Source organism: Bufo gargarizans, chromosome 5, assembly GCF_014858855.1.
Source record: "Bufo gargarizans isolate SCDJY-AF-19 chromosome 5, ASM1485885v1, whole genome shotgun sequence".
NCBI classification, from domain to species: domain Eukaryota; kingdom Metazoa; phylum Chordata; class Amphibia; order Anura; family Bufonidae; genus Bufo; species Bufo gargarizans.
In genome coordinates, this window is record NC_058084.1 from 360193549 (window position 1) to 360215738 (window position 22190).

The window sequence follows — 22190 nt, forward strand, 5'->3', positions numbered from 1 at the left end:
GAGTCATTATGAGGAAGAGCGATGGCATTAGTGATCGCTCCTCCTCATCTCTGGAGGAGATCGGTACCTGCGGCGGTCTCCTCAACCAGCAAGCTACAGATTGTCGGGAAGGAATGCTTCTTTCCTCACAATCTGCTGTAATATCATCCTGTGTAAAGGGACCTTAAGTCTGAACGTGACCCAAATTATGCAGTTGAGCTCATTAGCTGTTCTGATGATAGTGACAGGTCCCATTGGAAGGGTTGTCAGGATTTTAGCATTGCGTTTACTACACAATAAAGATTTATTGTTTTATTTTAACGTTCCATTCAGACAAGTTTATTAGTTGTCAGGATTTTACTATTGATGACCTATGCATATGGCGGATAAGCCATTAATATCTAATCAGCCTGGGTCATCCCATTCACTTCACTGCAGTAACCAATTCCATCAAGGCATTAGTTCCGGTACCAACTTCCAGCACTGGATTTACTGCAGAACAGCCGATCGGTGGGGCTGCCCCAGCTAATAAGATATTGATGGCCTATCAATAGTAAAATCCTATAAACTCCATTAAACCTGTATATATTTACGTTATCATTTTTATTGTGACAGGTGACAAAAGGAAAACCAGTGAACCATATCCTGGAGAAGACGCCAAGAAACCAAAAGTTGTAGGAGACATTCCTATTGAATTAATCAATGAGGTCATGTCAACAATCACAGATCCTGCTGCCATGCTGGGCTCAGAGGTAAATGGAATAAATCACTTACAGATACCAGTCAGCAGGATCAACCTTATTAAACCAGATGACCAAGCTTCACAAGACAGGTACCATTTTAATCAGAAGGATAATCCCTACCAGACACTATGCCTGGTTTAATAGGGTCGATCCTGCTGTCAGGTGTTCTTAAAGAGCACAAAGCTAAAAAAAAACAAAAAAAAAAACAGCACTGCCAGGGTCGCATAGCATTATATTGATTTATGATTCTATGTAACCCTTAGGGCTGTTTCACACGAGCGAGTCCATTGCGGGAATCACGCTCCGTGAGTGCACAGCATTATCATGATTTAGAATGCTATGTGTCTCTGCATGGCCTTTTTTACACAGAATCATAGTGACATAAAGCTGTCAGTATGATTCTGTAGAAATAAGGCCATGCAGAGACACATAGCATTCTAAATCAAGATAATGCCGTGCGCTCCTGCAAGTCCAGAGCGGAGGATCACACTCACACACGGAGCGTGATTCCCTTAATGGACTCACTCCTGTGAAACAGCTCTTACCCTGGGTTCACACCTGAGCGTTTTACAGCGCGTTCAAACGCGCTGTAAAACGCTCAAGACATGAAATCCAATGCTTCCCTATGGGAATGGTTCACACCTGGGCGTTTTACAGCGCGTACGAATGCGCTGTAAAACGCCCGACGCTCAAACAAGTACTTGAGCTTCTTTGGGGCGTTTGGACGCGCGTTTGTGGCCATAGGACACTGCAGTCAATGACACAAACGCGCGTCAAACGCGCGTTTACTATTACAAAAAACGCGCATAAGAACGCGCGACAAAAACGCGCGTTTTACGCGCGTTTGAGAAACGCTCAGGTGTGAACCCAGGGTTACAGTTCTGGAATGTATTGGATAACACTGAAAGGTAAGTATAATGCCCCTCATATACATTATACTTACCTGCTCCCCGACACCTGCATCGCTTCGAATCCCTGCGCAGGCGCCGCTGCATCTCCTGTTTCACTGCTCAAAATATCCGGTGGCGGGGGGATCAGCCAATAGCAGGCCGTGACAGTGACCACCCTCTCTAGTATCATGGGTGACACTAGGGAGGCTCGTCCTCGTCGCAACCTGCTATTGGCTGCTCCCCCCACCACCGGATGTTTTGATCCGCGTGACGCGTAGATGCAGCCGCACAGGGATCCAGAGCAACACAGGTGCTGGGGAGCAGGTAAGTATAATGTATAGGAGGGGCGCGGGCATTGGGGGGTCATTATAAGGGTTGGACATTTGCGAAAGTTGCATAGTAAATGAGCAATAATCCAGGTCTAATCCCACTTTCGACCCTTAAGCATAGACCACTTTGAAATGTGTCAAGGCTCATCATATGTCGCAGAAAATTCAGTGTTCGACATAACATGCAGCATTTTTAGGCCATAAAAGTGACGTGTCTGATTTGATAAATGTCCCCCAGTGTGTATACTAGTTACAGGCCGCAGGTATGGATGGATGTTTTGTGTCTGTGCGCGTTAATTCCTTTCCCTTTCCCTTTCTTCTCTTACATTAGACCAGCTTCTTATCTGCTATTTCTGCCAGAGATGAGGCAGCCAGACTGGAGGAACGCAGGGGGGTAATTGAGTTCCATGTGATTGGGAATTCTCTACACCAGAAACCAAACAAGAAGATCATGATCTGGCTCATTGGCTTACAAAATGTCTTCTCACATCAGCTACCTAGGATGCCTAAAGAGTATATCACCCGCCTTGTCTTTGATCCGTGAGTATATGTTATGAACGGAAATATATTTCATTTTTTATGTTTCTGTTAAAGAACACATCTGTTGCTAGATGCCTGGCTATATAACTTTACCATGGTGTAGAAAGCAGTAAAGGAAAAATATCATGGTCTCATGCATTCTGTTGGGAAATTAGTTTTTTACATATACAGTTTGATTGATCCAATGCATGTCCTTGAAAAGGCATTTGTATATGTCTATTTGTGTACACATTTGTATGTAAATCAGCCTACTTAAAGAAGATGTGTCACCACAAAAGGCAGTGCAATCTGCAGGCTTCATGTTATAGAGCAGGAGGAGCTGAGCAGATTGATAGTGTACTGGGAACACTTGTAAAACTTGTACTTTAAACATTTACATCTTTGCTTAATTTTACATTTAAATCTATGCTTTCAGCTGTACACAGGGGAGGTGTTACCAGTGATTGATAGCATTCTCTGTGTAATTGTGTATACAGAGATAGCTGTCAGCCACTGAGAGCTTTACACAGGGGAGGTGTTACCAGTGATCGATAGCATTATCTGTGTAAGTGTATATACAGAGATAGCTGTCAGTCACTGATGGCTGTACACAGGGGAGGTGTTACCAGTGATTGATAGCATTCTCTGTGTAAGTGTATATACATAGATAGCTGTCAGCCACTGATAGTTGTACACAGGAGAGGTGTTAGAGAGATAGCGGTCAGTCACTGAGAGCTGTACACAGGGGAGATGTGCCCAGTGATTGATAGCATTCTCTGTGTAAGTGTGTATACATAGATAACGGTCAGTCACTAATAGCTGTAGACAGTGGAGGTGTTACCAGTGATTATAGCATTCTCTGTGTAAGTGTATATGCATAGATAGCGGTCAGTCACTGATAGTTGTACACATGAGATGGTACCAGTGATTGATAGCATTCTCTGTGTAAGTGTGCATAGATAGCTGTCAGTCACTGAGCGCTGTACACAGGGAAGATGTGTCCAGTGATTGATAGCTATCTTTGTATACACACTTACACAGAGAATGCTGTCAGTCACTGATAGCTGTACAAGGGGGAGTTGTTACCAGGATTGATAGCATTCTTTGTGTGTATATACAGACATAGCTGTCAGTTACTGAGAGCTGTACATAGGGGCGGTCTTAAGTTCAGAAAGAGCACAGATATAAATGCATGAATTACAAGTTTTATGGAATGTTTTCCCACAAAACTATATATCATTCAGTGCAGCTCCTCCTGCACTCTAACATGCTGCCTGCAGATTGCACAAGATTTTGTGGGGACAGGATCTCTTAAAACGAAACTTTCTTTTTCCAGAAAACACAAAACACTTGCTTTAATCAAAGATGGACGTGTCATTGGGGGAATCTGCTTTCGAATGTTTCCAATTCAAGGATTTACAGAAATAGTTTTCTGTGCGGTGACATCAAATGAACAAGTAAAGGTGAGAACCTGATATGTCCATCGTTTAACTAGATAAGCTATTAAACAGAGCAGAGTTTTAGAGCTTTTAAAGGGGTTGTCTCACATCAGCAAATGGCATTTATCATGTAGACATAGTAAAAAAAAAAAAAAGGCACTTACTAATGTATTGTGATTGTCCATATTGCCTCCTTGGTGGCTTCATTAATGTTTCTATCACATTTTACACTTCTTGTATCCAGGGGTTATGACCACCCTGCAATCCAACAGCGGTGGTCATGCTTAACGCTATAGGAAAACATACCAGTCTCTCTGGTACTGGGCCTGCGGGAAAGCCCATGGGCTGGCACTTTTCCCTATGGTCTGCACGCACAGCCACTGCTGCTGGATTGTAGGGTGGCCATAACCTCTGGATAAGAGCAGTGCATAGTATGAAAAATGAATCAAGCCAGCAAAGGAGGCAATATGGACAATCACAGTACATTAGTAAGTGCCTTGTATTCACATTTATCATGATAAATGCCAACCCCTTTAAATTCTATTTCAAATTATTTTATAGTGTGAATACAATTAAAGGGGTTTTCCAGTGTAAAAAAAAATTCTCCAGTAGCAAGCCTTCCCCATATATGTCAGTAACCTACCTTTAGTTAAAATGTTGCTGCTTTCCCCTTTTTCCTGTAGTTATATCATTCTTAACTTAGGAAGAAATAGTTTTCTCTCTCCCCTGTGACGTCATCTAATCACATAGAATACCCACCTCCACTAGTTCTATCATTCCCTGCAGCTCATGGGACCCCCTCTGATTGAGGTCTAGCTAGCCTACCTATCCAGTGAACCCCTAATCGTTTCCTTATGTTCCTTTGTCACCGCTATTCACCCTCCTTTTCATCAGCTGACACAGCTGATCCAACCCCATTCACCACCGCTATCTTCTAGTCTAAAAGCTTCTTCTGTCCGCAGCTGATTAAAGGGGAAGTGAATAGCGGGGAGAGGTGTCTGTACTGAGCTATTCACTTATGCTTTCGTCAGCTGCAGACACCTATCGAAAGGGGAAGTGAAGCGTCAGGGCGAGGAGTCTGTACTTCGCCCCATTCACAGGCAGATGCGGCAGTGTTTGGGTTGGACTACTTCCCCCTTCTTGAGTTGTGGTCGGCTGATAATAAAGGAAAATGGAGGATCAGGGAGAGAAGTTTGCACTGCACCCGATTCACTGGTAGCGGCAGCAAAAGGGGGGACAGATCACTTCCTCTTTCAGCTGATGAAAGAGAAAGTGAAGAAGCTTGGACAGCAGACATTACTTTACTATTCATGGCGGTGAATGGTGGTTGGGTCTCTTTCTCTTTCATAAGCTGCAGATAGCTGACAAAAGGGAGGGTGAATAGTAGTGACACAAAAACATATAGAAGCGGGTAGGGGTTCACTGGAATGGTGTGCCTAGATTCGCAAAATATGGATACCGGCCATGTGCATCCACACTTTTATGAAAATGTCTATTTTTGTCCTCAAAATGGACAAGAACTGGACATTTTCTGTAGTTTTTGGGAAAGCTGCACAGTAACAGACAGCATATGGATGACATTCATGTGCTGTCCGCATTTTTTATGACCCTATAGAAGTGACTCAACCGGCGTGCAATATGCGCCAAAAATAAAAATAAAAAAGTGGATCAAACGCCGACCTAAAATACGGCTGTGTGTATGAGGCCTAAGATTTGGGGGTACTATCTCTCCTTGGGGAGAGAGCGCCTCAGTCGGTGTGAGGAGACTTATAAGTCAGTCTTCAACCCTTTAAATAGGCCTTGAGACATGACTCGGATACTAAGTATACATTTACAGAAAAAAGATGATTGCGTTTCTATACCACACAAATAGTTAATCAGTATTTCGTGAAGCCTTGTATCTACAACATTGAAATCATTTATTATTTATATTTTTTATCTATCAGGGCTATGGGACTCATTTAATGAACCATTTGAAGGAGTATCACATCAAGCATAATGTACTCAATTTCCTTACTTATGCCGATGAATATGCAATAGGCTATTTCAAGAAACAGGTATTGTTTATTGCTGCAGTTAAAAAAAAAAATAATAACGCAATCTACCTATTGAGTGTTAAGATGGCTTCTTCACTTATATAAACTTGAAACGTCACTTTCCTTGAGTATGTTGGGTTTGTTGGACATTCAGCATCTCAGTCCTGGAGGTCTGGCACTTGAAGCAGTGAACATATCAGGGAAAATTTATTAAGACAGGTTTCAGGTTTTATATGCCTGCCTTAATAAAAAAGTGTGCTGATGTAAGATACAACAAACTTAATAAAAGGCACAGACCTCTTAATATATTTGTTGCATCTTCTCAGAAAGGCGCCATCGCGTTTACAATGCTTGGCCCTGTCAATGAAAGTGTAGAGGACGTGGTAGTTGCAGATAAAGCAGAGCCTCTAGGTGTAACGGCAACGCCCCCATTGCTCCTAGAGGCTCATTTGCAAATATTAAAACATTTTCCTCAGCAATACGGACACATATAAACATGGGACCAATACAGATGCCTTCAGCTGCCAAGTGCACAAACAACAGGTTAAGCCAGTGTCATAGGTACAAATCTGCTGACAGATGCCCTTTACAGGGGTTACCTAACTTAAATAAAAAATCTAACTGGAGCTGTGAATGTGTTCAAGAATAGGCATTTCTATAATAGGCCTCCTGGTCCGTTTCGCAAATTGCGGAAGGCACACAGACGGCATCAGTTTTTTTGCAGATCCGCAATTTGCAGACTGCAAAAAAACGGCACTGTCGTGTGAACAAGCCCTTAGACAACTTTTAATACTAAGAGTCATGAGGATTAGCAAAGCTGCTTATTTATTAGCGGAGTGACAGGGAGCTCAACATGGTAGAAAAAAAAGAAGTCCATAGCTGAACACAGGGAAGTATAAATAACACCTTGACTTCCGTATAGAGTACAGCTTAAGTTCTAATGTAGTTACTGTTTACGTGTTTGATTGCTTACCTCCCCTATCCGCGCCCCTACCCTTCTCTCCCTATCATCAATTTTACATTTTTCAAGGGGACGAGCGACAACCCAGAGTTGAAATGCAGATAATTTAATGGAATGTCAAAGGGCTGCTCTCCCCACAAAAGCTTTCTAAATTGCTGAGACATCTAAAACTCCTGAGGCCTGATATAGTCCTCATGCAGGAAACCCATTTGGAGGATAAATAATTTTTCCGGCTGCGGAAACTCTGGGTTGGCCACGTGTTTGGATCCTCAGCAGAAGACAACAAAGCGGGAGTGTTAACTCTACATCATAAAAATTTCTCAGGAACGGTACTAGCAGAGACACATGATGAGGAAGGTAGATGGCATAAATTACTCTTGGAATATGAAGGTACCAAATATAGTATACATAATGTCTATGCTCCTAATGGAGAAAACAGACCTTTCTTTGCCCAGCTAGAAAATCAGTTATATTCAGATGTGATTCCCAATAGGATTGTAGGAGGTGATTTCAACACAGTAGTCTCAACTCATGAGGACCGTCGCAGAGCGGATAGGGTAGTGGGTCGTCAGTGAGCCACTGACACAGTCTTACAACCTCTGATGACCTCCACTGGGATCCAAGATATATGGCGATCACTACATCCAGATGACAGGGAGTACACGCACTTTTCTCACGCTCGCCAAGCTTGGCCCCGCATCGATTATATAGTCACGAGTATAAATATAGCTAGTAGGGTGACCCATGCAGAGATTCATGAGCTAGTTATTTCAGATCACTCACCTATCTCCATTTCTTTGCAGAATGCCCATCCAAGGGGCTCAGACTACCTATGGTGTTTTCCTTTCTTCCTGGTCAAAGATGACAATTTCAAGGAAATACTACAAGGTTGGTGGCTGGAGTTTCAGGGTGATAATCCCCCAGGTGCATCAGATTTTTTGACTCATTGGAAAACGGCAAAATCCATGTTGCGGGGAAGAATAATGGGTTATAATAGTAACTTGCGCAAAACAGTCTCCCAACAATACTTAGCAGTCAGCACAACACTGAGAAAAGCATACACCAAATTCTTACAGACCGCTGCCATTAGTGATAGGAAAACCTGGCTTAAGGCCAGGAGTGATTACAAGTGGTGGGAAGATAGAAGGGAAGCTATGTACAGAATGGCATTCCAGACGGATCTCTTTCGTTTTTGGAAACAAATCTGGCTGCATGCTAGCAAATTTAGCTAAAGGTAGACTGACCCCCACAATCATCACGTCATTGAAGGATGACCAAAGAGTCACTCACACAAATCCCAAGATAATAAATAAACTCCTGGAGGAGTACTATGCTAAGTTGTACAAAGATACGCCAGGCAATAGGGAGGGAGGAACTAGGTTCCTATCGTCTATTAAGTTACCAACTTTGAACAAACTTCAGCAAGAAAGCCTGAGTTCAAAAATCACGTAGGGGAAGATTTTAAATACAATCAAATCGATTCATTACAACAATGGTTCCTGGTCCAAAAGGGTTTACAGGAGAGTTTTATAAAGTTTTACAAGCCCAGATAACTCCTACCCTGGGTAATTACTACAACCATCTTTTACAAACAGGCTGTTTTCCCAACCATACAAATGTAGCCTACATAAAGCTGATACTAAAACCAAATAAGGATCCGCAGGATCCTAGCTCTTGCCGCCCAGTTTCATTGATCAACCAAGATCTGAAGATCATGACAAAGATCTTGACAGACAGATTGGGAACTCTGATGCCATCGCTGGTGGGACCTTCACAGGTGGGGTTCATAAAAGGTAGATCGGCAGTAGCCAACATCCGAATGGTGCTGGCTACCCTGGACTGGGTCCGGCAACGCCCTCAGCCAGAAACGGCCTCCATAATGCTGGCTTTTGATGCGGAAATAGCTTTTGATATATTTAGGCGGGACTGGCTGGGGGCAGTGTTCGACAGATTCCAGACCTTTGGTGACATCTATACCTTTCTAACTGGTCTCTATACAGACCCGAGGGCCAGAGTACACACAGGTGGGTTTTTGTCCCCTATCTTCCCCCTCCAAAAAGGCACCAGGCAGGGCTGTCCTTTCTCTCCACTGCTGTTTGACTTAGCTCTTGAACCCCTGGCCAGACTCTTAGAAGATTCAGATATATATTCAGGCATTAGGTGGGCAAGAAAGAGGTCAAAATGGCATTATATGCGGACGATCTCTTAATATTTATGTCAAACCCCCAGCAACATCTACACCCTTTGATGGACCAACTAAATTGCTTCAGCTCATCACATAAACTCCGCCAAAAGTGAAATTCTGGAACTACAAACCAAAAATCCCCCACTTTTATGGCAGAAGAACGGGTTCACCACCTCGTCAGTAAAACAACACATAACATACCTGGGACAGAAAATTGGTAAGCTCCCCAGCTAACTATACAATCTGAATTATCCGCCACTTATAGGAAAGATAGTAGCAGAACTAAAGAAATGGCATACCCTTCCTTTGTCATTTCTAGGCAAGTGTCACCTGATCAAAATGATGAGCTTTTCCAAACTATTATATCCTCTCCAAACTCTTCCAATCTTGCTAAAACACACAGATGTTAACACTCTCAACAGGGCCTTCACTGTGTTTGTATCGTCGGGTAAACGGCCCCGGATATCACTACAAATTTATGCTATGAAAGCCGGAGGGTGGAGTGAAATTTCGAAATATACAGGGATATAACATCATATAATGGATTGGATACACGACACAGATCACTTCTCTAACAGAGACTTAGAACAAAGCTTAGTGGATCCTTGGGGCCTGGTGTCTTGTCTACATTCTAACCTGGCTGCTCTCCCTCCAGAGGTAAAAAACTCAGTGCTAATAAGAGACACAGTAGTGGCTTGGAAAATTATTAGGAAAACATTTGGACTTCCTCACTCCATGTCCAAACGGATGCCGTTATGGAATCACTAAGAGTTTCCTCAAGAGATACATGAAAGGTTTTCTAGGGACTGGAAATCCAGGGGCATAGTAAGGGCAGAGCATCTGATGCACATGGGGGAGAAACGATGGTTGTCACCCAGGGAACTGAAGGAAAGACACCAACTTCCAGTTTCTCATTTTTTGCATATTATGCAGGGGATGGAATTCTGCAAACATAAGGTCCGGATCTCTCCAAGGGAGCAACCACAACCACCTTTGATGACATAATAGGTAACTTTCCACGAGTGGTGTCGCTCTCGGGTCTCTACAGAGCCATGTCTGGGAATTTCACGAAAGCGATACCATCCAAACCTTCCTGCAAATGGGAACAAACCATGATGGATGATAAGATCAAGGACAAAATCTTAGAAGGATGGGCAAAGGTCCGCTCCTGTGTCATAAATGAGAGATGGCAAGAATCTTATTTTAAAATGATGCATAACGCCATATATGGATTTAACTTCCCAGCCTTTCCCAATTTCCCAGATCGCATCACCCATTGCCCCAAATGCAAAACAGAGGCCACAGATTTTTGGCATGCCATATGGTAATGTCCCCAGGTCACGAAATTTTGGGAAAACTTAGTATTGTATATGAAAACGCACTGGTTGATCTCTCTCCCCATTGAACCTCATACACTCTTGGTTCACTATATTTGTCTACCAGCTCACCAATCCACTCGCTCGCAAACAGTTCCTCTTTTCTTTCATTCAATTTTGCTGGTGGCTAAGAGAGTCTTATTACATCATTGGCTCCCTGATCATATGCCGGATATCTCAGCAGTGGTCTCGCAATTGAAGATAATGTTGAGGTATGACCGGATTGAGGCGGAGAGGCATGAAGAAAGTTCTGCTAAGAATTTTTTCCAAAAATGGAAAACCTTCCTTATTACGCATTTTAGCTCCTCCGAAATATCGGAGGTGGTCAAACCATGTCAATATACAATACAGACCAAAAGTTTGGACACACCTTCTCATTCAAAGAGTTTTCTTTATTTTCATGACTATGAAAATTGTAGATTCACACTGAAGGCATCAAAACTATGAATTATATACATAACAAAAAAGTGTGAAACAACTGAAAATATGTCATATTCTAGGTTCTTCAAAGTAGCCACCATTTGCTTTGATTACTGCTTTGCACACTCTTGGCATTCTCTTGATGAGCTACAAGAGGTAGTCACCTGAAATGGTTTTTACTTCACAGGTGTGCCCTGTCAGGTTTGATAAGTGGGATTTCTTGCCTTATAAATGGGGTTGGGACCATCAGTTGCGTTGTGGATAAGTCAGATGGATACACAGCTGATAGTCCTACTGAATAGACTGTTAGAATTTGTATTATGGCAAGAAAAAAGCAGCTAAGTAAAGAAAAACGAGTGGCTATCATTACTTTAAGAAATGAAGGTCAGTCAGTCCGAAAAATTGGGAAAACTTTGAAAGTATTCCCAAGTGCAGTCACAAAAACCATCAAGCGCTACAAAAAACTGGCTCACATGCAGACCACCCCAGGAAAGAAAGACCAAGAGTCACCTCTGCTGCGGAGGATAAGTTCATCCGAGTCACCAGCCTCAGAAATCGCAGGTTAACAGCAGCTCAGATTAGAGACCAGGTCAATGCCACACAGAGTTCTAGCAGCAGACACATCTCTAGAACAACTGTTAAGAGGAGACTGTGTGAATCAGGCCTTCATGGTAGAATATCTGTTAGGAAACCACTGCTAAGGACAGGCAACAAGCAGAAGAGACTTGTTTGGGCTAAAGAACACAAGGAATGGACATTAGACCAGTGGAAATCTGTGCTTTGGTCTGATGAGTCCAAATTTGAGATCTTTGGTTCCAACCACCGTGTCTTTGTGCGACGCAGAAAAGGTGAACGGATGGAATCTACATGCCTGGTTCCCACCGTGAAGCATGGAGGAGGAGGTGTGATGGTGTGGAGGGTGCTTTGCTGGTGACACTGTTGGGGATTTATTCAAAATTTAAGGCATACTGAACCAGCATGGCTACCACAGCATCTTGCAGCGGCATGCTATTCCATCCGGTTTGCGTTTAGTTGGACCATCATTTATTTTTCAACAGGACAATGACCCCAAACACACCTCCAGGCTGTGTAAGGGCTATTTGACCATGAAGGAGAGTGGTCACCGGACCTGAACCCAATCGAGATGGTTTGGGGTGAGCTGGACCGCAGAGTGAAGGCAAAAGGGCCAACAAGTGCTAAGCATCTCTGGGAACTCCTTCAAGACTGTTGGAAGACTATTTCAGGTGACTACCTCTTGAAGCTCATCAAGAGAATACCAAGAGTGTGCAAAGCAGTAATCAAAGCAAAAGGTGGCTACTTTGAAGAACCTAGAATATGACATATTTTCAGTTGTTTCACACTTTTTTGTTATGTATATAATTCATAGTTTTGATGCCTTCAGTGTGAATGCCTTAATAGTCATGAAAATAAAGAAAACTCTTTGAATGAGAAGGTATGTCCAAACTTTTGGTCTGTACTGTACCTCCTGGTACCTTGTTTCTTCTCTAAAAGGAACTCTAGGCGCTCTTCAAGTGTAGCATACTCCTTGCCCCCCCCCCCCTTCCCTCTCCCTTCCCTTTTCCTTTTTGTAAAGGTTTCTCAAATATCACAATATTGTGTTTGACTGCCACGCTGATTGTTGGAAGAGATACTCAAAAGGATGTAATGATTTTGAAATCATTATTGATGGCATGTCTTTCATACTGTAGCAACACTTCTGTCTTTGTCTAAATCTGAAATGTTCAAATAAAAAGAATTTGAAGGAAAAACTTGCCATTGTCTTTAACGGGCAGAAGCCACCTAATTAAGATGATATGTTTCCCTAAACTCTTGTACCCCATGCAAACATTGCCGTTACTTTTGAAACACTCTGACATCAAAGGTATGCAATCCATGTTCACATCCTTTATATGGTCTGGGAGAAAGCCTAGAGTGTCCCTATCTAAATTGATGTTGCCTAGACACCATGGGGGCTTGAACATCCCAAATATAAGACTGTATAATCTAGCTTGTTTGTTCAGACACTGCCTAGATTGGATGCACAGATCTCACCATTACTCAAACACCTCTCTGGAACAGCAACTGGCTGGTGGTTGGCCATTGTTAAATCTGTTACATACGAGGAGACGGATACTTTCACCCCATCTAAGACACTCACTGATATTAAAAGACACCATGGTAACATGGAAAGAGGTACGTAAGATAGCCTTGAAATCTTTACTGGCTTCTAGATACCTGGAATTATGGAAACATCCAGGAGTTCCCCTTAGGGGCTCAAAACAAAATGTTCAGGACTTGGAAGTCCAAAGGAATACACAGACTCTTGGATGTCCTTTATTTGTCTGAGAAAAGATATCTGACATTTCCAGAGCTGTGTGACAGATTTGGCCTTGAAAAATCCCAGTTCTTGGCTTACCAACAGCTTATGCATTTCTGCAAACAGAGGTTACTAGATGTCTCTAGCGAATGTACAAACCAATCCCTAGCATTTTCATTAACGCATGGGGACGGTAGACACTCTATTTCCCACATATATAGCAATATCAGAGAGTCTGCAGACAAAAAAGTAGTTGCCGGCCTCTTTAAGAAATGGGAGAGGAAACTTAAAAAATCCTTGCCAGTGGAAGAGGTGTTGACGGGATGGATGAGAGTTTGTAAGGCAGTGCCTTGTGAAAAATGGAGAGAATCACACTTTCGCCTTATACACTCAGCGATCTATGCATTTAACATCTTAAGAAAAGCTCCTAAAACAGATTACTTGACTAAATACCCGAAATGTGATGCAGACCGAGCAGATTTGCTACATTGTGTTTGGGAGTGTTCACATGTCCAAACCTTCTGGAAGGAGGTGTCTGATTGGATCAGGGGTACGTGGGGGGAAACTTTGACTTACAGTCCTGAGACACTCCTTTTCCATATATTTGATGAAGCCTCTAAACCTAAGTTGATAGTGGAGGTTGCTCTTCTGACATCTCTCCGAGGCCTTTTAAACAATTGGCTTAAACCAAGTATCCCTCAAGTTAGTGAACTAATTTCCCAGATGTCCCATTTTATGTATATAGACAAATTGGACACGGAACACCAAAAAGAAAAAAAGACGAGGGGTTTCTTTCGTAAATGGCAAACCTTTATTGAACGACACCTCTCACGGGGGGATGTCGGAGAGCTGATGGCATCCTTTAGATATACAGAGTGGTATTCAAAGGCGGTAATGAATGGGAGCATAGGAAGATTGTATATAAGAAACTAGGGAATGCATAACACACCATTATATTTTTGAAATATATTGTACTGACAATACAGTAAGAGAAGGGGGTTGAAGGATCAGACATCCTTGAGCATGGTGTGGGAGGACTAGGGAGGGAGGGGTTTTGTTAAATGTTATTTTACTTATAATTTTCTTTTTCCTTGCAAGGCATGTATCATACTGATTATACTATTGTGATGTTTTAACATTATGACTGATATTTTGCAATGTAAAAAGTATACTTTATTCAATGCTCTGCGACATGCAGTGAAAATGCTATGTAAGAGAATTTATTTTGAATAAAATAAAGAAAACTTTGTTTAAAAAAAAAAAGAATTTGAAAAAGAAAAATGAGTACAATGCAATAAAAAATTGCCCCCAAATGTGTACATAGTGTTTAAAGGGGTTATGCCAAGTTTATAAGTTATAGCCTATCATAGGAAATGGGATAACTAGCTGATTGCTGGGGGTCCGACTGCTGCATCCCACCTATCACGAGAAACGGGGTCTTTCTCCAGTGGCAGGTCATGCATGCGCACTTACACTCCATTAATTCTCTGTGGGAGTGCTGCAGATGGGCGACCCTGCGGCTCAATCAGAACAGGGGAACGGGACTCCCGTTCTTGTGATCAGTGGGGATTCCAGTAGTCGGACCTCAAGGATTAGATAGTTATCCCCTATACTGTGGATAGGGAATAACTTATAAACTTGGCACAACACCTTTAACTTATTCTAATTTTTTCTATAACAGGGAAATAGATTGCATGTGATAAGTTTTGTGCCAGTATTTTGTAAAAAAAAAACGCACAACATATATGCTCTAAAATTAGGAAGCATTAACTGGGTGGAGGCTGAGCCAGAAAGTTTCCAAAAAATTGTGCAAATTGTAGCCCATCTTAATACATTTGTTTTGTCTGTAGTATCAGGTTATATTTTATAAAACAGACAATGCTAATGATTTGAATTGATTTCCTCTACTTTTCACTCCATATTTTAGGGCTTTTCTAAAGATATTAAAGTACCTAAAGGAAGGTATGTTGGATACATTAAGGACTATGAAGGAGCCACTTTAATGGGATGCGAGTTAAATCCCAGAATTCCATACACTGAATTCTCTGTCATCATTAAGAAACAGAAAGAGGTACAGTATTTGTGGGCAGGCTTGGTTATATGAGTTACCGTCATTTATACTTGATTTTAACTCAAACGACATCTGTCACCAGGGAAATCATTATCAAACCAGGCATAGAGCCTGGAAGCGCTGCCTCTGGCTGCAGAATGGGGTATTGCCTTGCAGGAATGTAGTGGCTGCGCGCGTGCGGTTTTATCAATTCACTTCTATGCAAGTTCTGAAAATAGCTTTATTTTAATTTTTTTCCTATTTTTTTGAACTCCCCTAGAAGTGAATGGAGAAAGTCGCACATGCTCTGCCGCCTCTCCATTTGCAGTGAGGCCCTGTTCTAGAGTTGGGTGTGATCCCCAGAGGTTTGACCCACACTTGTCAAACATTTATTTATAGTATATAAAGTGGATATACCGTTAAATAATGTAAAAAGTGAAAATCAGACATCATATAGTAAATGACAAACTTTTTATAACAGCAGGAACCAGCCCCGAACCTCTCACATGTATCCAGAGGTCTCCCATTCATTACTCCAATTGTTCTGCTAGATTTATTTCAAGCTGTCAGCTCAGGGGGGGTGTGTCCTTTCTAAGGGGCATGTCCTTACAGCTGCAGCTCTCTCCCTGTAACTTTCACAGCTTGTATCAGAAGATAGGGCTGGTGGGAATTGAAGGATGGAACGGAACATGTGATTACACCTCAGTGAAGTGGACAGAAAAATTAAGGAAAAAAACAAACAGCTGGCGGCGCTATACAAATAGATTTCATTTAATCGCTCAGGGTTTATACTAAATTTTTTATTACATGCCATTACAAAAGTGTTCAGATCCAGGTACTGGTTTGAAAAATGTAGAATATTTTTCATGTAACAACCTCTTTAAATGGCCATTTAAGTTGAACGGTACTACAGTCCTTAAAATAACATTTTGGACATGGCTAAATACGACCATGGCTGATAAGTGTATAATGCGCCTCATTAAATGAAAGTAAAAGATTACCGTATTTATGGCGCCACACTTAATATGGTCAGTGAATGACATTTTACCAGCAGAATCAATAATCCGTGATATTGAATAGATGACTTCCATGATGTTATTATAAATCAGCAAAGCGGAAAATTGAAGCCATTAATGAATCCAATCATTGAATTCCTGGGAAATGTTAATTACATTTCAGCTTGGTAAATTAAATACTCAACCTCATAGACAAATACCTGCATTGATCAAATGATAATTAAAGTTTAAGAGTTACATAAGAACAACTGTGAAAGCAATGTCAGTCTTGTAACGTGACCATGGCAGCCTCGCCATAAATTGTGACCGTTGTCTTCAAATGTAAAAAGTTTGCACATTTCAAGAATTCATCTCCATTCGTAGACCTCTGCTTAATGACATTATCAGCCTGTCCACAGTGAAGTCAATATACCATTCAGTATGTGCATTCCCACTATATGGGAATTCCGGTCTTCGTTCTTTTTTTTCCTAAAATGTTCCGCCGTTCAAATAAAATTATTTTAATATTGTAAAAAAAAAGCATCTTGGAGATTTTTTCTTTTTGATTAAAGGTAAAATGCACCAGAAATCTTTTTACATGTCATAATAACTTCAGAAAAGTCAAAAAGTAATTTCAGTGAACTCTGAGATTGAACTTCCAAATTTGACAAACAGTATATGAGCTTCAAACCGCTTCCTGACAGATTTCAGATTTTTACAATTGAGAATCTGAACACATTTCTCTGGAACGTAGTTAGCAGATATTTCATGTGTCACAAAAGTTTAAAGGATAACTGTCATATTTTTTTATTTGCTAGTTTATTAGAGCTAGGCATGTATACCTGAGATTGTCTAAAGATCTGTAATTACCTTATAATAACAGCTTTCATTAATGTCCTCTGTCCCTTTCCACTGCTCCTTTAAAGATAGTTGCTAGGGCTTGTCTGTCTCCGGCTAAGAAGACAGAGGTGCGGTCCTTAACACTGCATGCCTGCATTAGGCTTCAGAGTGAGGAGGCGTGTCTCTCAATAATCCAATCTGATTGGCTGGCAGGGAGCTGCTGGCCACAGCAAGTGTGTATGGGAAGTGAGGGAAAGCAGTTTTGGCCTCAGAGAACTGGCAGAGGATCCATCCAGAGAAGGTCCTCATATTGTAAATGTTTAAACAGCCGTAACTAAGGGAAAAACTCAAGGAAAAATGTGGTATGTGAAGAAACTAAAGATTGCTTTATGGGTTACAATAACTGCCAGAAAAAAATGGGAAAATGAACTCCAATTCTTTACGGAAGAAAAATGGAACGATGCTTTAAAAAACTATTCTGGAGTTTCTAATAGGGGCTCACATAAGATCTCACAATTTTTCGTAGTTCATAGGTTGCATCGATCCCCACGGATATTGAAAAGAATGGGTGTTAGAGTTTTGGACAATTGTACAAAATGCGGGGGAGAGAATGCCGATCTAATACATTGTTTTTGGAGATGCCCAAGACTGTTCAGATATTGGACAGAAATAACAGATACTGTATACCTAATTTTGAAGGTTCAAATATCAGAAGATCCTGTGACTTGTATTTTGGGGGCAACCGAACATTTGAGGCTAAGTGCTATTTAAAGATAGACTCCTTATACTTAAGAAATGGGTAGGGGCGGACCCACCAACAGTGGGACATTGGAGAAAAGCAGTGGATAACCTGATTAAAGAAGAACGAGTGATGGAGGGCCATAGTAGAAAAGTAAAAAGTGTCGATGAAATATGTTTGTTTTGTTTATCACACGTCCCCCTCTCCCTCCCCATAAGGGTGGTACGTGGGTGGGTAAATGGGGATTGAAGATACATGTTTATGTATAGAAAAAACTAGTATGTTTTTGATAGACTAAAAATTTAACTTTTTCTTATTAATGTTGAAATTTTTTCTATTCTGTTGAGATGATGGAAATAAAGAGATATTTAAAAAAAAAAAAAAAAGATTGCTTTATGCATAATGCTGCTGCAGCAGTAACATATGCAAAAATAGATTTTTTGGGTGAAAACATGAAGGTTACACCTTAAAGGCATCCACTCATCCACGTCTGCTATCAGCCGCAGCATGGATATGTAGCCACTTAGACGGCATTTGGGGGACTCTGTTCTTGAGATAGGTGCAGGTCCCAGAGATGCCATTATTGTCTAAGGTGAGAATACCCCTTTAAGTTCTCAATAGAGGCCCCTGCATTCCCTGTGAATGGGACATCACATGGCCTAGGGAAGCCTGGAGAAGGCTGCGGCACTACTATGAGCGCCAATGCCTTCTCAAGCAGCTGATCGGCAGGGGTCCTGGGTGTCAGGCTTCCACCGGTCTGATACTGATGACCTATGCAGAGGACAAGTTATCAGTAAAAGAAACTCTTTTGTGCAAGGATTTATCAAAGGAACCAAATTCAACTGTGTGCAAGGATTTATCAAAGGAACCAAATTCAACTGTGTCAAAATAGAAAAGCTGCTAACCTCATGTACATTTAATGATGTGAATAAAATTTGCCTGCATTCACACAGCACACAAATCTCCTTAAGAGGAGTCAGAGCAAGTATAAAGGCAGGATAGGTCATCAGTAATCTCGGAAAACCCCTTTAATGTGACATTAACATTTTGATACTTGAGCTGTGGAGCGTGGCAGTAACCCAGCAAAGCCACTAAACAGAGGACGGAGCTGTGCTACTAACCCTGTTCTTGGTGTTAGTTGGAGGCTGCTATGAGGCCTGGTGTTGGGCCACCACTGATGACCTGTCCAAAGGATAGGTCATCAATATCTAGAAACCACAGAATCCCTTTAAGTTGCAATGTTCATAAAATTATGTGTTATAATTCTTGATGACTAAACAGAAATAATTGTTATTATAGATTATCAAAAAAATGATTGAAAGGAAACAAGCACAGATAAGGAAGGTGTACCCCGGCTTGTCATGTTTCAAAGAAGGGGTGCGACAAATACCGATTGAAAGTATCCCTGGAATCCGTACGTATCTCATTTTTTTCTATTTGCACATAAGTTTTCTATTCACAATGTGGCTTATGCAACAGACTGTTCAAAATGCCTCTCACATTTGCCATAGTCTTTTATTTTATTTTATTTTTTACACAAGCCAAAGTGAAGGAGGTAGTTAAAAGTTGCGCAGCTCTTAATAGATTTGGCACATGTTGACCTCACACATCACAAGAGACAAAATCAAATCTACCCCTGTTATAAAGCAGTCCTTGTATCCCTTTATCTGAATTGACTTAACCACTTCAACCCCCCTAGCTGAAACGCCCTTAATGACCAGTCCACTTTTTACACTTCTGCACTACACTACTTTCACCATTTATTGCTCGGTCATGCAACTTACCACCCAAATGACATTTACCTCCTTTTCTTCTCACTAATGGAGCTTTCATTTGGTGGTATTTCATTGCTGCTGACATTTTTACTTTTTTTGTTATTAATCGAAATTTAACTAAATTTTTGCAAAAAAATGACTTTTTTCACTTTCAGTTGTAAATTTTTTTTAAAAATGACATCTATATATAAATTTTTCCCTACATTTATTGTTTTACATGTCTGATAAAAAAAAAAAAGTTTGGGTTAAAAAAAAAAATGGTTTGGGTAAAAGTTATAGCGTTTACAAACTATGGTACAAAAATGTGAATTTCCGCTTTTTGAAACATCTCTGACTTTCTGAGCACCTGTCATGTTTCCTGAGGTTCTACAATGCCCAGACAGTAGAAAACCCCCACAAATGACCCCATTTCGGAAAGTAGACACCCTAAGGTATTTGCTGATGGGCATAGTGAGTTCATAGAACTTTTTATTTTTCGTCACAAGTTAGCGGAAAATGATGATTTTTTTTTATTTCCTTACAAAGTCTCATATTCCACTTGTGACAAAAAATAAAAACTTCCATGAACTCACTATGCCCATCATGAAATACCTTGGGGTGTCTTCTTTCCAAAATGGGGTCACTTGTGGGGTAGTTATACTGCCCTGGCATTTTAGGGGCCCAAATGCGTGCGAAGTAGTTTGAAATCAAAATCTGTAAAAAAAATGGCCGGTAAAATCCGAAAGGTGCTCTTTGGAATTTGGGCCCCTTTGCCCACCTAGGCTGCAAAAAAGTGTCAAACATGTGGTATCGCCGTACTCAGGAGAAGTTGGGGAATGTGTTTTGGGGTGTCATTTTACATATACCCATGCTGGGTGAGATAAATATCTTGGTCAAATGCCAACTTTGTATAAAAAAAATGGAAAAAGTTGTCTCTCACCCAGCATGGGTATATGTAAAATGACACCCCAAAACACATTGCCCAACTTCTCCTGAGTACGGCGATACCACATGTGTGACACTTTTTTTGCAGTCTAGGTGGGCAAAGGGGCCCACATTCCAAAGAGCACCTTTCGGATTTCACCGGCCATTTTTTACAGATTTTGATTTCAAACTACTTTGCACGCTTCTGGGCCCCTAAAATGCCAGGGCAGTATAACTACCCCACAAGTGACCCCATTTTGGAAAGAAGACACCACAAGGTATTTCGTGATGGGCATAGTGAGTTCATGGAAGTTTTTATTTTTTGTCACAAGTTAGTGGAATATGAGACTTTGTTAGGCCTCTTTCACACTTGCGTTGTCTGGATCCGGCGTGTACTCCACTTGCCGGAATTACACGCCGGATCCGGAAAAACGCAAGTGTACTGAAAGCATTTGAAGACGGATCCGTCTTCAAAATGCTTTCAGTGTTACTATGTCACCCAGGACGCTATTAAAGTCCTGGTTGCCATAGTAGGAGCGGGCGAGCGGTATACTTACCATCCATGCGGCTCCCGGGGCGCTCCAGAGTGACGTCAGAGTGCCCCAGGCGCATGCATGACGTGCCATGCGATCACGTCATCCATGCGCCTGGGGCGCCCTGACGTCACTCTGGAGCGCCCCGGGAGCCGCACGGATGGTAAGTATGCTGCTCCCCCGCTCCCCACTACACTTTACCATGGCTGCCAGGACTTTAGCGTCCCGGCAGCCATGGTAACCACTCTAAAAAAGCTAAACGTCGGATCCGGCAATGCGCCGAAACGACGTTTAGCTTAAGGCCAGATCCGGATCAATGCTTTTCAATGGGCATTCATTCCGGATCCGGCCTTGCGGCAAGTCTTCAGTTTTTTGGGCCGGAGCAAAAAGCGCAGCATGCTGCGGTATTTTCTCCGGCCAAAAAACGATCCGTTCCGGAACTGAAGACATCCTGATGCATCCTGAACGGATTTCACTCCATTCAGAATGCATTAGGATAATCCTGATCAGGATTCTTCCGGCATAGAGCCCCGACGACGGAACTCTATGCCGGAAGACAATAACGCAAGTGTGAAAGAGCCCTAAGAAAAAAAAAAAATCATCATTTTCCGCTAACTTGTGACAAAAAATAAAAAATTCACACGCCTGTGTGCGCGCGTTCACAGGAATCTCGCGAGAGGCGAGACTGACGCACAGATGCGTCCAGGAGGAATGAATCGACCGCCTCCCGGACGCATCCGTGCGTTATGCAGTCCGGAGAAGGTTAAAGCAGTATTCCAGTTAACTGAAGTTATCGCCTTTACATAAGATAGGGGCTAACTATTAGATCGGTGAGGGTCGGACTCCTGGCACCCTCACTGATCACAAGAACGGCAGTCTTGTACCCCAAAACGGAGCGGCAGGTTAAGCATGTGCAGTACAGCTACATTCATTTCTGCTGCACTGACAGCCAATCGCCACCTCTATCTCTGGCAGTCACATATTGATGAGCGGAGCAGCAGTGTGCATGCTCGCCATGCAGCGCCATTCATTTCAGGGTATAGAGCACATTCTCGAGAGCCAGAAGTCGGACCTCCAACAGTCTAATAGTCACTTATCTTATGGATAGGGATAACTGGAATGCCCCTTTAAAGGGGTTGTCCGGATTTAGAGCTGAACCCG

At 41.9% G+C, this 22190-nt stretch overlaps 1 protein-coding gene across 2 annotated transcripts in view; it reads left to right on the forward strand.

The window, feature by feature from the left end:
• Window positions 1-22190, forward strand: part of KAT2B (lysine acetyltransferase 2B) — a 120691-nt gene that overhangs the window by 89496 nt on the left and 9005 nt on the right. For both annotated transcript variants that reach the window (XM_044294495.1, XM_044294498.1), the window contains exons 9-14: window positions 595-731; window positions 2273-2481; window positions 3797-3923; window positions 5846-5956; window positions 15122-15265; window positions 19118-19232. In XM_044294495.1, the coding sequence (XP_044150430.1) occupies window positions 595-731; window positions 2273-2481; window positions 3797-3923; window positions 5846-5956; window positions 15122-15265; window positions 19118-19232 (843 nt within the window). The remainder of the gene's footprint in view (window positions 1-594; window positions 732-2272; window positions 2482-3796; window positions 3924-5845; window positions 5957-15121; window positions 15266-19117; window positions 19233-22190) is intronic.